Source organism: Macaca fascicularis, chromosome 11 (assembly GCF_037993035.2).
Source record: "Macaca fascicularis isolate 582-1 chromosome 11, T2T-MFA8v1.1".
In the NCBI taxonomy this organism is placed as follows: Eukaryota; Metazoa; Chordata; class Mammalia; order Primates; family Cercopithecidae; genus Macaca; species Macaca fascicularis.
The window spans coordinates 58,568,590-58,582,598 of NC_088385.1; the positions used below are offsets into that span (position 1 = coordinate 58,568,590).

The 14,009-nt window shown below is 37.8% G+C and overlaps 1 protein-coding gene across 15 annotated transcripts in view; it reads left to right on the forward strand.

Moving 5' to 3' along the window:
• The window catches only part of SCN8A (sodium voltage-gated channel alpha subunit 8), a 211,021-nt gene that overhangs the window by 133,947 nt on the left and 63,065 nt on the right, over window positions 1–14,009 (forward strand). For all 15 annotated transcript variants that reach the window (XR_012420258.1, XM_065524218.2, XM_065524216.2 and 12 more), the window contains one exon: window positions 13,353–13,485. Coding sequence is in view for 14 of the 15 variants with exons in the window: in XM_065524218.2 (XP_065380290.1) it covers window positions 13,353–13,485 (133 nt within the window). In the remaining variant the exon portion in view is untranslated. The remainder of the gene's footprint in view (window positions 1–13,352; window positions 13,486–14,009) is intronic.

Sequence of the window (14,009 nt, forward strand, 5' to 3'; positions counted from 1 at the left end):
TGACTGAAGAGAAGCCAAGGCTTAGAGGACTAAAGTAACTTGTCCAAGATTGCACAGTAAGCAGTAGAGTTAGGACTGAATCCAAGCAATCTAACTCCTAAGCTTTTACCATGAACCATTACAATATACTAACTCTGAAGCCCAAGTTCTGTATTTATGCATGTGAGCCTGGGAAATTAAACTTCTCTAAGCCATTTTCTTCTCTGTAAAAAAGAAATAAAAGGACCTCTGTTATAGGGATGTTGTGAAGATAAAATATATATATGTTATTCAATATAATATGCTTCATATATAAAATGTGAACCATATTGTGTGGCCCATTCTTGCTGTTCGGAAAGCCAATTTTCATTCCTTTTCTTACACGTTTTTGGCCCTGATAGCTGTGAGAAGTAAACAGTACCGAATTGCTTGACTTGGAGAAGGTGGGGCCCCTTCTAAAAATCCTTTGTTTGAGAAAGAGAAATTATTATACAATTATTTTAAAGCAAAACACTATGCAAATTTGAGAAAGGCTTGGGAAGGGGATTATGGCTAGGTTCTAAGGACACTTATAAAATGCTATAAATTTTAATTCCAAGAAAGGTGACTGGCTAATAAACTTCCAATTATGTATTTCCATGTGAAAACAATTTAGAATCAATAAGAAGTCAAGCTTCCTTGGGCAGTTCTCTAGAAATGTGGGCAGAATCTGCCATCTACAGCTATTGTAGGATATTTCTTTGAGAAAGATTGCTGTAATTCAGGAGGTTGGAAGTCAGTGGCTAAATGCCCAAATAAACAGCATTTGGGTTAAGAGAAATGGAACAAACTTGTACTGGGTTTAACTTTCAAAGAACTTACTTGAGATTCTCAGTTGCTTCCTCAGTTACTGAGGGTTTTCCTTCAAGGCTTCTTACAGATTGAATTAAAAAAAACAAAAAAAAACAAAAAAAAACAAGGCTCCTAACTTTAAAATGTTAATTCTCCTCCCCAATCACCAACAACACAACATAAAACAAAAAAACATACACCTCCATGTACAAAAACAAAAACGAAAAACACTGAAGAGATAGAGAAGGGGAGGGAAAGGGTATGTGATCTTTCCTGTGGCCCTTGGATCACAACATAGTTGAAGGAAGAAGCCCTCTTCCCACTGCCAGGTGATGAGAATTGAGCAGCTGAGCCTGTAACAAAGCTACATCTCACAGAAGCCCAAGCAGAATTCTAGGTAGAAGCTGACTATGAGAAACTGACAGTGAAGCTGCTTTACCTGGGAGAGAGGCTCCTCCAGATTTTCTTCCCTTCAGTTGTCTGTGATTTAACATAAGAAACAGTAGCTCATGCCTATAATCCCAGCACTTTGGGAGGCCGAGGGGGGCGGATCGTTTCAGGTCAGGAGTTTGAGACCAACCTGACCAACATGGTGAAACCCTGTCTCTACTAAAATACAAAAATTAACCAGCCATGGTGGCAGGTCCCTGTAATCTCAGCTATTCGAGAGGCTGAGGCAGGAGAATCACTTGAACCTAGGAGGCAGAGGTTGCAGTGAGCGAAGATTGTGCCACTGTACTCCAGTCTGGGTGACAGGGCGAGACTCTGTCTCAAAAAAAAAAAGAAAGAAAGAAAGAAAGAATAGCCAAGAACCTAGCCTTTCAATCCCAGCTTTCAAAACCTTACTTAGGGAAGAGGGCCTGCCCACCCCTCTTGGTGTACCCTAACTTTAACAGATTAGATTTTCCTGGTAGTACACATATGTTATTCTCTGGACACCATCTTAGCCCCCTCTTAGCACTTTTAGTGATGTCCTTCATAGACAATTTTAGTTTGTGTCATGTTAGTTAACACTGGCGAATGTATGTTGCCCTCTCTCTCTCCATGAATCAGCCTATTTTGATGAATACTATGAGACATCTACAAATGGACAATGACTAGACATATATAAAAATAGAACATTGACCTATGACCTGCCCAAGAAACCAACCCCCTTATCTACAATAAACAGTCCAAGAAGCCAGCCTGTTGTAAGTCAAACTTGCAGGAAGCCAGGTTGCTGTCTCTGGTGACAATCCAGGAAGCTAAATAATAATTTCTGTAGCAATAGTCCCCTAATGGGAGCTAGGCATGGTGGCCCATACCTGTAATCCCAACACTTTGGGAGGCTGAGGCAGGAAAATTGCTTGAACTCAGGAGTTTGAGACTAGCCTGGGTAACATAGTGAGACCTCATCTCTACAAAAAAATTAAGAAATTAGCTGGGTGTGGTGACACGTACCTGTAGTCCCAGCTACTTGGGAGGCTAAGATGGGAGGATCACTTGAGCCTGGGAGGTCAAGGCTGCCGTGAGCAGTGATCACATCACTGTACTCCAGCCTGGGCAACAGAGGAAGATCCTGTTTTCCCCCCCAAAAAAAAAAAAAAAATTCCCAAATGGCCAGGACTTAATAACTGACAGCTTTCCTTAATTTTTGTTCCCATTTTCAACTTAGGTTCGACCAGAGAGAGCGAAACATGCATCCCTCAACCCTCATATGAGATGTCCCACTTTTTATTACCTTGCCTCCAGCTTCCTCATGCCAACAGCCTCCAATCAAGCCACATTTGAAGCCTTCCCTTTTCTTACCTATAAATCTTTGCCACTCCTCTGCCTGCGTTTGAGTTTCTGCCAAAACACAAATGGCAGTTATGGTGGCTGACTTACTCAGTATAGCAAGGTCTAAATAAATAGCCTTTGCTTTTCTCATTTGGTTGATCTTTATTTCCACAATACAGATAATATTTTATACATATTTTATACTCCATATTTTTGCATTCCATATTTCTTCTCAAAGGAATTCTACTGCATAGTCAAATTGCGGTAGGACATTGGGTAAGCCTCATCCAAAGTTAACCAAAGTTGTGGGTAAAAAGGAGGTGGAGAAGGAGTTATCTGAGCAATTGAGGAGCATCCCCTAAACCCATCATTACCACAAGACTCTCCTAAAAAGTACTCTCCTACCCCTTTCTAATCAGTTCCTTCCACTTCAGGCAACAACTTCTGACTCGTGTCACTATAGATAGATTTGTTTTCTTTTGTATGTGTAGACTCATACAATATGTATTTGTATTTGACTGCTTTCACTCAACAAGATATTTTTGTTTTTGAGACATATTCATGTTTTATATACCAGTAGTTTATTCTTTGTTATGGCTGAGTGATATTTCATCGTATAAACATACCCCAATTTGTGTATTCATTCTCCTGTTGATAGACATTCAGGTGGCTTCCAGTTTACAACTAGTGTGAATAAGCTTGCTATGAGCATTCTTATAAAACTCTTTTAGAACATAAATGTTTTCATTTATATTGGGTAGATACGTCAAAGTGAAATTCCTGGGTCATATGGTAAATGTATGTCTGATTTATAAGAAATTGCCAAACAGTTCCTCAGAATAGTTACACCATTTTTTTATCCCACCAACAATGTATTAGGGTTACACTTGCTCCACATCCTAGCCAAACTTACTGTTGTTAGTCTTTGATTTTAGCATTTTAATGCAAATAAAGTGTTGTTTTATTGTGCCATTAATTTGCATTTCCTGATGACTAATTATCTTTTCCTATGTTTTTTGGTTTCTCATACACCTTTAATGAATTGTTTATTCAAATCTTTTGCCATTTTGATTAATTTTTTGACTTTTTATTATTGATTTGTTAGTTTTTTATGTTCCAAATACAAGTCAGATATAAAAATGTTTAATGTTAATGAAGTTCAGTATATCAATTTTTTCTTTTATGATATGGCTTTTTGCATCCTGTTCAAGGATGCCTACCCCCAAGAACCTGAAGATATTTTACTTCTGTAAGTTTCATGGTTCTGAGTTTTACTTTTAGGTCTCCAATTTATCTCAAATTAATTTTTGTGTGTGAAATGAGATAGAAGTCAACCTGTATAGATATCCAGTCTGTTAGCACCATTTGTTCAAGAGACTTTCCTTTCTCCATTGAAGTGACTTGGCACCTTGGACAAAAATCAATTGATGTATATGTGTGGGTCTATTTCTGGACTCTGTTCTGTTCCCTTGATCTGTTTGTCTATGCTTATGCCAGTATACATTTGTCTTGAGTATTGTAACTTTAATTCTTGAAATGAGGTAGTATAAGCCCTAAGAACAAAAAATAATATTTTTAAGATTATTACGTAGCGTCTCAAGAGATTATTTTCCTATTCTAGAACCTTTGCATGTCCTTATAAAATTTTATTTAATTTTTAAGTTTTGTGGGTACATAGTAGGTATATATATATATGAGGTATATGAGATACTTTGATACAGGCATGCAGTGCTTAATGATCACATTATGAAAAATGGGGTATCCATCCCCTCAAGCATTTCTTCTTTGTATTACAAACAATCCAGTTATATTCTTTTAGTTATTTTCAAATGTAGAATAAATTATTTTCACTATAGTCACCCTGTTGTACTATCAAATAGTAGGTCTTATTCTTTCTTTCTAATTATTTTTTTTTGAACCCATTAACTACCTCCACCTCCCCGCTACCCTGCCCCACTACCCTTCCCAGGCTTTGGTAACCATCCTTCTACTTTCTATCCCCAGGAGTTCAATTGCATTGATTTTTAGATCCCACAGATAAGTGAGAACATGTGATATTTGTCTTTCTGTGCCTGGCTTATTTCGCTTAATATAATGACTTTCAGTTCTATCCATGTTGTTGTAAATGACAGGATCTCAGTCTTTTTTCATGTCTGAATAGTACTCTGTTGTGTATAAGTACCACATTTTCTTTCTCCATTCATCTGTTGTATGGACACTTAGGTTACTTCCAAATCTTGGCTGTTGTGAACAGTGCTGCAACAAACTTGGGAATGCAGATAGTGCAAATATCTCTTCGATATACTGATTTCTTTTTTTCCTTTTTTTTCTTCTTCTTCTTCTTCTTTTTTTTTTTTTCTTTGAGACAGTCTCACTCTTTCGCCCAGGCTGGAGTGCAATGGCACAATCCTCAGCTCACTGCACTGTAACCTCCGCTTCCTGGGTCGTATGTTCAAGCGATTCTCCTGCCTTAGCCTCCCAAGTAGCTGGGATTACAGGCATGAGCCACTGCTCCTGACTGGATATACTGATTTCTTTTCTTTTGGGTATATACCTAGTAGTGGGATTCCAGATCGTAAGGTAGCTCTATTTTTAGTTTTTTGAGGAACTTCCAAACTGTTCTCCATAGTGGTTGTACTAATTTACTTTCCCACCAACAGTGTACAAGGATTCCCTTTTCTCCACATCCTCTCCAGCATTTATTATTGCCTATCTTTTGGATAAAAGCCGTTTTAACTGGCGTGAGATTATCTCTCATTGTAGTTTTGATTTGCATTTCTTTGATGATCATGGTGTTAGACACCTTTTCATATACTTGTTTGCCGTTTGTATGTCTTCTTTGGAGAAATGTCTATTCAAATAGTTTGCCAGATGGATTATTCTATTTTTTCCTATAGAGTTCTTTGAGCTCCTTATATATTCTGGTCACTAATCTCTTGTCAGATGGATAGTTTTCAGATATTTTCTCCATTTTTTGGGTTGTCTGCTCACTTTGTTGATTGTTTCCTTGCTGTGCAGAAGCTTTTTAACTTGATGTGATCCCATCTGTCCATTTTTGCTTTGGTTGGCTGTGCTTGTGGGGTATTACTCAAGAAATTTTTACCCAGACCAAACTCTTTACTCCTGGAGAGTTTCCTCAATGTTTTCTTATGGTAGTTTTTGAGGTCTTAGACTTACATCTTTAATTCATTTTGATTTGACTTTTGTACATGGCGAAAGGGGACTAGTTTCATTCTTCTGCATATGGATATCCAGTTTTCCCAAAACCATTTATTGATGAGACTGTCTTTTCCCCAGTGTTTAATCTTGGCACTTTTGTTGGCAACAAGTTCACTGTAGGTGTGTGGGTTTGTTTATGGGTTCTCTATTCTGTTCCATTGGTCTTTGTGTCTGTTTTATGCCAGTACCATGCTGTTTTGGTTGCTATAGCTCCATTGTATAATTTAAAATCAAGTAATGTGATTCCTCCAGTTTTGTTCTTGTTGCTTAGGATTGCTTTGGCTGTTCTGGGTCTTTTGTGATTTTATATAAATTTTAGGATTGTTTGTTCTGTTTCTGTGAAGAACACCATTGGTATTTTGATAGGGATTACATTGAATCTGTAGATTGCTTTGACTAATATGGACAGTTTAACAATATTGAACAATCCATGAACATGGAATATCTTTCCAGTTTTTTGCGTCCTCTTCAATTTCTTTCATCAGTGTTTTATAGTTTTCATTGTAGACATGTTTTATTTCTTTTGTTAATTCCTAGGTATTTAATTTTATTTGTGGCTCTTATAAATGGGATTACTTTTTTTATTTCTTTTTCAGATTGATCACCTTTGGCATATAGAAATGCTACTGGTTTTTGTATGTTGATTTTATGTCCTGCAACTTTACTGAATCTATCAGTTCTAAGAGTTTTCTGGTGGAGTCTTTGAATTTTTCTAAGTATGAAATCATATCACCTGTAAACAAGGATAATTTGACTTCTTCCTTTCTAATTTGGATGCCCTTTATTTCTTTTTCTTGTCCAATTGCTCTAAGTAGGACTTCCAGTACTATGTTGAGTAATAGTGGTGAAAGTGAGCATCCTTGTTGTGTTTCAGATCTTAGAGGAAAGACTTTCAGTTTTTCCCCATTCAGTATATTAGCTGAGGGTCTGTCACATATAGCTTTTATTATGTTGAAGTATGTTCCTTCCATACCTCGTTTTTTGAGGGTTTTTAACCACGAAGGATGTTGAATTTTATAAAATGCTTTTTCAACATCAATGGAAATAATCATATGGTTTTTGTTCTTTATTCTGTTGATATGATGTATCACACTGATTGATTTGCATATGTTGAACCATTCATGCATCCCAGAGATAAATCCCAGTTGGTAATGATGAATGATCTTTTTAATGTGTTGTTGAGCTTGGTTTGCTAGTATTTTGTTGGTTTTTTTGGGAAATATATTTTTGCATCAATATTCATCAGAGATACTAGCTAGCCTGTTGTTTTCTTTTTTCGATATTTCTATGTCTAGTTTTAGTATCAGAGTAATACTGGCCTCGTAGAAAGAGTTTGGAAGTTTCTCTCCTCTTTTATTTTTCAGAATATTTTAAATAGGATTGGCATTAGTTCTTTAAATGTTGGTTAGAACTCAGCAGTGAAGCCATCAGGTCCTGAGTTTTTCTTTACTAAGTGGCTTTTTATTACAGCTTCGATCTTGTTACTTGTTATTGGTCTGTTCAGGTTTTGGATTTCTTCATGGTTCAGTTTTGGTAGGTTGAATGTGTCTAGGAATTTATTCACTTCCTCTAGATTTTCCAATTTATTGGCATGTAGTTGCTCATAGTAACCACTAATGCTACTTTGAATTTCTGTGGTATCATTTGTAATGTTTCCTTTTTCATTTCTGATTTTATTTATTTTGGTCTTCTCCCTTTTTTTCTTCATTAGTCTGGCTAAAGGTTTGTCAATTTTGTTTATCTTTCCAAAAGATAAACAACCTGTTGTTTCATTGATCTTTTGTATTTTCTTCATTTCACATTCATTTATTTCTGCTCTGATCTTATTTCTTCTACTAATTTGGGGTTTTGTTTGCCCTTTTCTAGTCAAGATGCACCATTAGGTTATTAATTTGAAGTTCTTCTTTTTTGTTGTAGGTACTGATAGCTTTAAACTTCCCTCTTAGTAGCGCTTGTGCTATATCCCATAGGTTTTGTTATGTTGTGTTTCTGCTATTTGTTTCAAGAAACTTTTCAGTTTCCTTCTGAAGTTCTTCATTGACTTTGTCCCACTGGTCATTCAGGAGCATATTGAATCTCAATGTGTTTGTATCATTTCCAAAATTCCTCTTGTTGCTTTCTAGTTTTACTCAAAGATGTTTGACATTGTGGTCAAAAATGCTTGATGTTTCAAATTTTTTGAGTATTTTAAGACTTATTTGTGACCTAACATATGGCCTATCCTTGAGAATAATCCATGTAATAAGGTGTATTCTGTAGCCTTTGGATGAAATGTTCTGTAAATATCTTTTAGGTCTATTTGTTCTATTAGGTCATCCTTAGTGTAGGTTAAGTCCAATGTTTCTTGGTTGAGTTTCTGTCTGGGAGACCTGTCCAGTGCGGAAAGTGGGATGTTGAAGTCTCCAGCTGTTATTGTATTGAGGTCTCTCTCTCTTTGAGACAAGATCTTGCTCTGTTATCCAGGCTGGAGTGCAGTGGTGTGATCTCAGCCCACTGCAGCCTCGACCTTACAGGTTCAAGTGATCCTCCTGCCTCAGCCCTCTGATTAGCTGGGACTACAGGCATACACCACCATGCCTGGCTAATTTTTGTATTTTTTTGTAGAGACAGGGTTTTGCCATGTTTCCCAGGGTGGTCTCAAACTCCTGGGTTCCAGAAACCCACCCACCTGGACCTCCCAAAGTGCTAGGATTCTAGGCATGAGCTATTGTGCCTAGCCTGAGGTCTGTCTCTTTAGCTATAATAATATTTGCTTTACATATTTGGGTGTTCCAGTGTTGGATGAGTGTATATTTATAATCATTATATCCTTTTGCTAGACTGACCCCTTTATCATTATGTAATAGCGATCTCTAACTCTTCTTATAATTTTTGTCTTAAAATCTATTTTTTCTAATGTAAGTATAGCTACTACTTCTGCTCTTTTTTGGTTTCCATTGGCATGGAATATCTTTTTCCATCCGTTTATTCTCAGTCTGTGTATCTTTATAGGTGAAGTGTGTTTCTTGTAGGTAACAGATCATTGGGTCTTTTTTTCCATGCATTTAGCCACTCTGTGTCTTTTTATTGGAGAGTTTAGTTTATTTACATTCAATGTTATTATTGATAAGTTGGGACTTACTCCTGCCATTTTGTCATTTGTTTTCTGGTTGTTTTGTGGTCTTCTTTTACTTCTTCCCTTCCTTCCTTGTCTTCCCTTTAGTGAAGGTTATTTTCTCTGGTGGTATGACTTAATTTCTTCCTTTTTATTTTTTGTGTATCTGTTGTGTGTTTTTCAATTTGAGGCTACCATGAGGCTTGCAAATATTATTAATGTCTTATAACCCATTATTTTATTTTATTTTATTTTATTTTATTTTATTTATTTTTTGAGACAGAGTTTCATTCTTGTTGCCCAGGCTGGAGTGCAATGGTGTGATCTTGGCTTACTGCAACCTCTGCTTCCTAAGTGATTCTCCTGCCTCAGCCTCCCAAGTAGCTGGGATTACAGGCGTGTGCCACCACGCCTGTCTAATTTTGTATTTTTAGTAGAGATGGGCTTTCTCCATGTTGGTCAGACTGGTCTCGAACTTCTGACTTCAGGTGATCTGCCCACCTCGGCCTCCCAGAGTGCTGGGATTACAGGCGTGAGCCACTGCGCCTGGCATAACCCATTGTTTTAAACTGATGACAACTTAACACTGATTGCATAAACAAACATGCAAAAAGAAAACTAATAAAAACTGTACACTTTAACTTCATCCCTTTGCTTTTTAACTTTTTGTTGTTTCTCTTTGTCTTATTGTACTGTCTGTCTTTAAAAGTTGCTGTAGTTATTATTTATATTGACTTATCATAACAGTGTAATTGGGAGTTTACATGCCACAATTATAGTTTTACAATATTCTGTGTTTTTCTGTATGCCTACTATTACCAGTGAGTTTTGTATCTTCAGATGATTTCTTCTTGCCATTAACATCCTCTCTTCTTTCAGATGGAAGAACTCCTTTTAGCAGTTCCTGTAGGACAGGTCTGGTGTTGATGAAATCTCTCGGCTTTTGTTTGTCTGGGAAGGTCTTTATTTCTCCTTCACGCTTGAAGGATATTTTTACCGGATATAGTGTTCTAGGGTAAAAATTTCTTTCCCTCAGCACTTTAAATACATCATTACCACTTTCTCCTAGCCTGTAAGGTTTTCACTGAAAGACCTGCTGCTATATTCATTGGAGCTCCATTGTATGTTGTTTTTTTTGTTTGTTTTTTTTTTTTTCTTTTCTTTTCTCTTGCTGCTTTTAGGATCCTTTCTTTATTCTTGACCTTTGGGAGTTTTGTTGTTAGATGCCTTGAGGTAGTCTTCTTTTGGTTAAATCTGCTTAGTGTTCTATAATCTTCTTGTACTTGAATGTTTATATCTTTCTCTAGGTTTGGCAGGTTTTCTGTTATTATTCCTTTGAATAAACTTTCTATCCTTATCTCTTTCTCTACATCCTCTTTAAGACCAGTAACTCTTAGATTTTTCCCTTTGAGGCTATTTGCTAGATCTTGCAGGTGTGCTTCATTCTTTTTTGTTTTTTTTTTTTCTTTTGTCTCCTCTGAGTATTTTCAAATAGCCTGTCTTCAAGCTCATTAATTCTTTCTTCTGTCTGATCAATTCTGTTATTAAGAGACTCTGATGCGTTCTTTAGTATTCAGTTGCATTTTCCAACTGTAGAGTTTCTGCTTGTTTTTAATTATTTCAGTCTCTTTGTTAAATTTATCTGATAGAATGCTGAATTCCTTCTCTGTGTTATCTTGAATTTCCTTGAGTTTCCTCAACATAGCTCTTTTGAATTCCCTGTCTGAAAGATCACATATCTCTGTTTCTCCAGGATTGGTCCCTGGTACCTTATTTAGTTCTTTTGGTGAGGCCATGTTTTCCTGTATGATCTTGATGCTTGTAGATGTTTGTTGGTGTTTGGGCATTGACAAGCTAGGTATTTATTATAGTCTTTGCAATCTGGGCTTACTTGTGCATGTCCTTCTTAGGAAGGCTTTCCAGGTAGGTATTCGAAGGAATTTGAGCCCCAAGTCCAATAATGCTGTGGTTTTTGCGGATTAATAGAAGTGCCACCTTGGTGGTCTGGGATAATAAAGATCTGGAAGAATTCTCTGGATTACGAGGCAAAGATTTGTCCTTTTCCCTTACTTTCTCCCAAACAAATGAAGTCTCTTTCTCTGTGCTGAGCCACCTTGAACTGGAGTGTGTTGATGTAAGCACCCCTCTGGCCATTACTACTGGGACTGCTGCCAGCACAGCACAAGGTCTTGCCCAAGGCCCGCTGTAACCACTACATGGCTGCCATCTATGTTCACTCAAGGCCCTAGGGCTCTACAGTCAGCAGGTGGTGAAGCCAGCCAGATTTGTGTCCTCCCCTTCAGGGCAGCAAGTTCCCCCAGGTCCCAGGTGGGTCCAGACATGTTGTCTGGAAGCCAGGGATTGGAGCCAAAAGCCTTAGAGATTTCTTAGCACTTTGAGAAGCCAACGTGGGTGTATCACCTGAGGCCAGGAGTTTGATACCAGCCTGGCCAACATGGCTAAACCTGTCAAGAGGACAGGGACCATGTTGTATGTCTTGTTCACCACTCTATCCACACCACTTAGCTCACAATAAGTATTTGTTTAAATAAAATTAAATTTTAGCTAGGCGTGGTTGCTCACGTCTATAATCCCAGCACTTTGGAAGGCTGAGGTGGGAGGATCACTTGAGGCCAGGAGTTCCAGACCAGCCTGGACAACATGGCAAAACCCTGTCTTTACTAAAAAATACAAAAATTAGCCAAGCGTGCTTGTGTATGCCTGTAATCCCAGCTATTCAGGAGGCTGAGGTGGGAGAATTGCTTGAACCTCAGAGACAGAGGTGCAGTAAGCCGAGATTATGCCACTGCACTCCAGCCTAAGTGACATAGCAGACTCTCTCAAAAAACAAAAACAAAAAACCTTAGAGATTTGCCTGATGTTCTGTTCTGCAGCTATGCTGGCACTCAAACCACATTACAAAGTCCTTCCTGCTCTTCCCTCCTTTTTCCACAGGCAGGAAGCCTCTTCCTGTGGCAACCACCACAAGTCATTCTTACATACACAAATGTTAGTATAGTAATGCAGCAAGGAATTCCCAGGGAAATTGGTTATTTTTTTCTTGCACTTCTTCTGTAGCTTTGCCAAACAAACAAAACAAACAAGACCCCGAGATCACTGATCCAAATCTGAATCAGTGAAATGGTCTGATGAAACACGCCTTTTTTTTTTTTTTTTTTTTTTTTTTTTTTTTTTTTTTTTAGATGAGGTCTCTCTGTGTTGCCCAGGATGGTCTCTAACTCCTGGGCTCATGTAATCCTGCTGCCTCCACCACCTGAGTAGCTGGGACCGCAGGCTAATGAAACACTTTAATAAGATAAATCATAATCTGCCAGGAACTTTCTTCTGTTCAGTCCTTAAAATCTGAAGATGTTTAGAACAGATGGGCTTTCTGATGTAGCTCTCCAGAGGTAATTATTTTCTTTTTAAAACAGCTAGGATCATTCTCTTATTGACCAGACATGTGCTTCTCCAGTCTCATACAATCTCCCCGTCCTCTGAGGGCTGGTGATTGTCTCTGTCCTCTTACCTTCACCATCTTAGAAGGAAGAGCCAAGTCTACATGGGTGATATGGTACTGTGAACAACATGGTTACTAAAGAGCTAGGTTTTAAGCCACCCCATTAAGGCTGAACTGATGTGGAATAGTCACAAGAACATAAGTCAGGGACATTAAGAAGCCCTTTGCTGTAATCTACCATACCAGTTATTGCCCAGGGTAGAGCATGTAATAATATTTTTTATAACAATCTGATTATATTTTCTGCCATTTTTTATTGGGAATTTGAACGTTGCAGGTTAGCTCATAAAACTGAAAGGGCAAGATAAACATAGGATACAATATATTTAATTAAGATAGCAAAACCTTTCTGTACTTTCTTAAAATGGCTTGTAGGAGATCCGGAGCAGATCTTCAACTTGCTAATGTTCAGTTAGGCCCAGATTTGGTATTTGGAAGAGGCAGTTTATTAGAATAATGGTGCTCCTACTCAAGGAGGAAACAGCATCTATAATACTCAGTGTGATCAGGGACTTGACCTTAATGAGATTTCAAATAGAAGTAAATTTGACTGACTTTATCATGTGGATCAATTCTAGCCAAATATTGTGGATTTGAGATTAGGACCAGAAAACTCAGGGTCTACTTCTGATGGCAGTACCCCAGGAGGATCTGGTCTTTCTACTCTATGCTTGGAATGAACCAGGTGAGATGTTTGGGTCCCAGCCAGATTCTTGGGGTCATTGTAGATTCACACAGACTTAAATGACTTGGTCTTATCATCCAAATAAGGATGAACCATGGCCAGTTCATTTCATTCTATTTCTTGAAGTGAATAGGACTGCAGGATCAAAGTTAAAGACTGTAATGAAGATCACACACTGGACTGTCTATCAAGTAAGGCCCAGATTTACTGTTATAGACTTAACTCACTCTATTTGCTTTTTTTTTTTTTTTTCTTTCTTTTTGTAGGCTACAACTGAGGTGGAAATTAGGAAGAAAGGCCCTGGATCTCTCTTAGTTTCCATGGACCAATTAGCCTCCTATGGGCGGAAGGACAGAATCAACAGCATAATGAGTGTTGTTACAAATACACTAGTAGAAGGTATGTGCCCTATGATGTCAGTCCAACCTGCTGAGATATAAATATGTAATGTGCATGGTAAATATAATCCCTGTCCCTTGGTCTGAGTTTTACAAAGGCTGTCTCTGAGCTTTAGGAACGGAGCCTATTCCTATATAGAAACTAGAATCACAAATTCTCTTCCTAAATTTACATGCAGAGAATCAAATATATGGGCTTCAGATACGCTGTCAGCATTGTACACAGGTAGGTAAGAGATATGAAAGGAGCTGCATGAGTGACCTAGAGGAACTCAAGACCCCTGTCATTGTCATCATGAGGAGCCGGTGGGGTGCCGTAAGGCATAAAGGAATGTAGATTGAAGAACTGCAAAGATATAAAATGATAGAATTTCCCTCATGGCCTGTATTCCTAAACATACCTTCCTTTTTTCCTTTTTAACTACTTACAGCCCTTTTAGTTTTCCCTTAAGGAAGAATGTACTGTGCATTTTGATTGCACCTAGTTCTGTCTCTCTTCAAACACCCCCACATATCCATAAATAA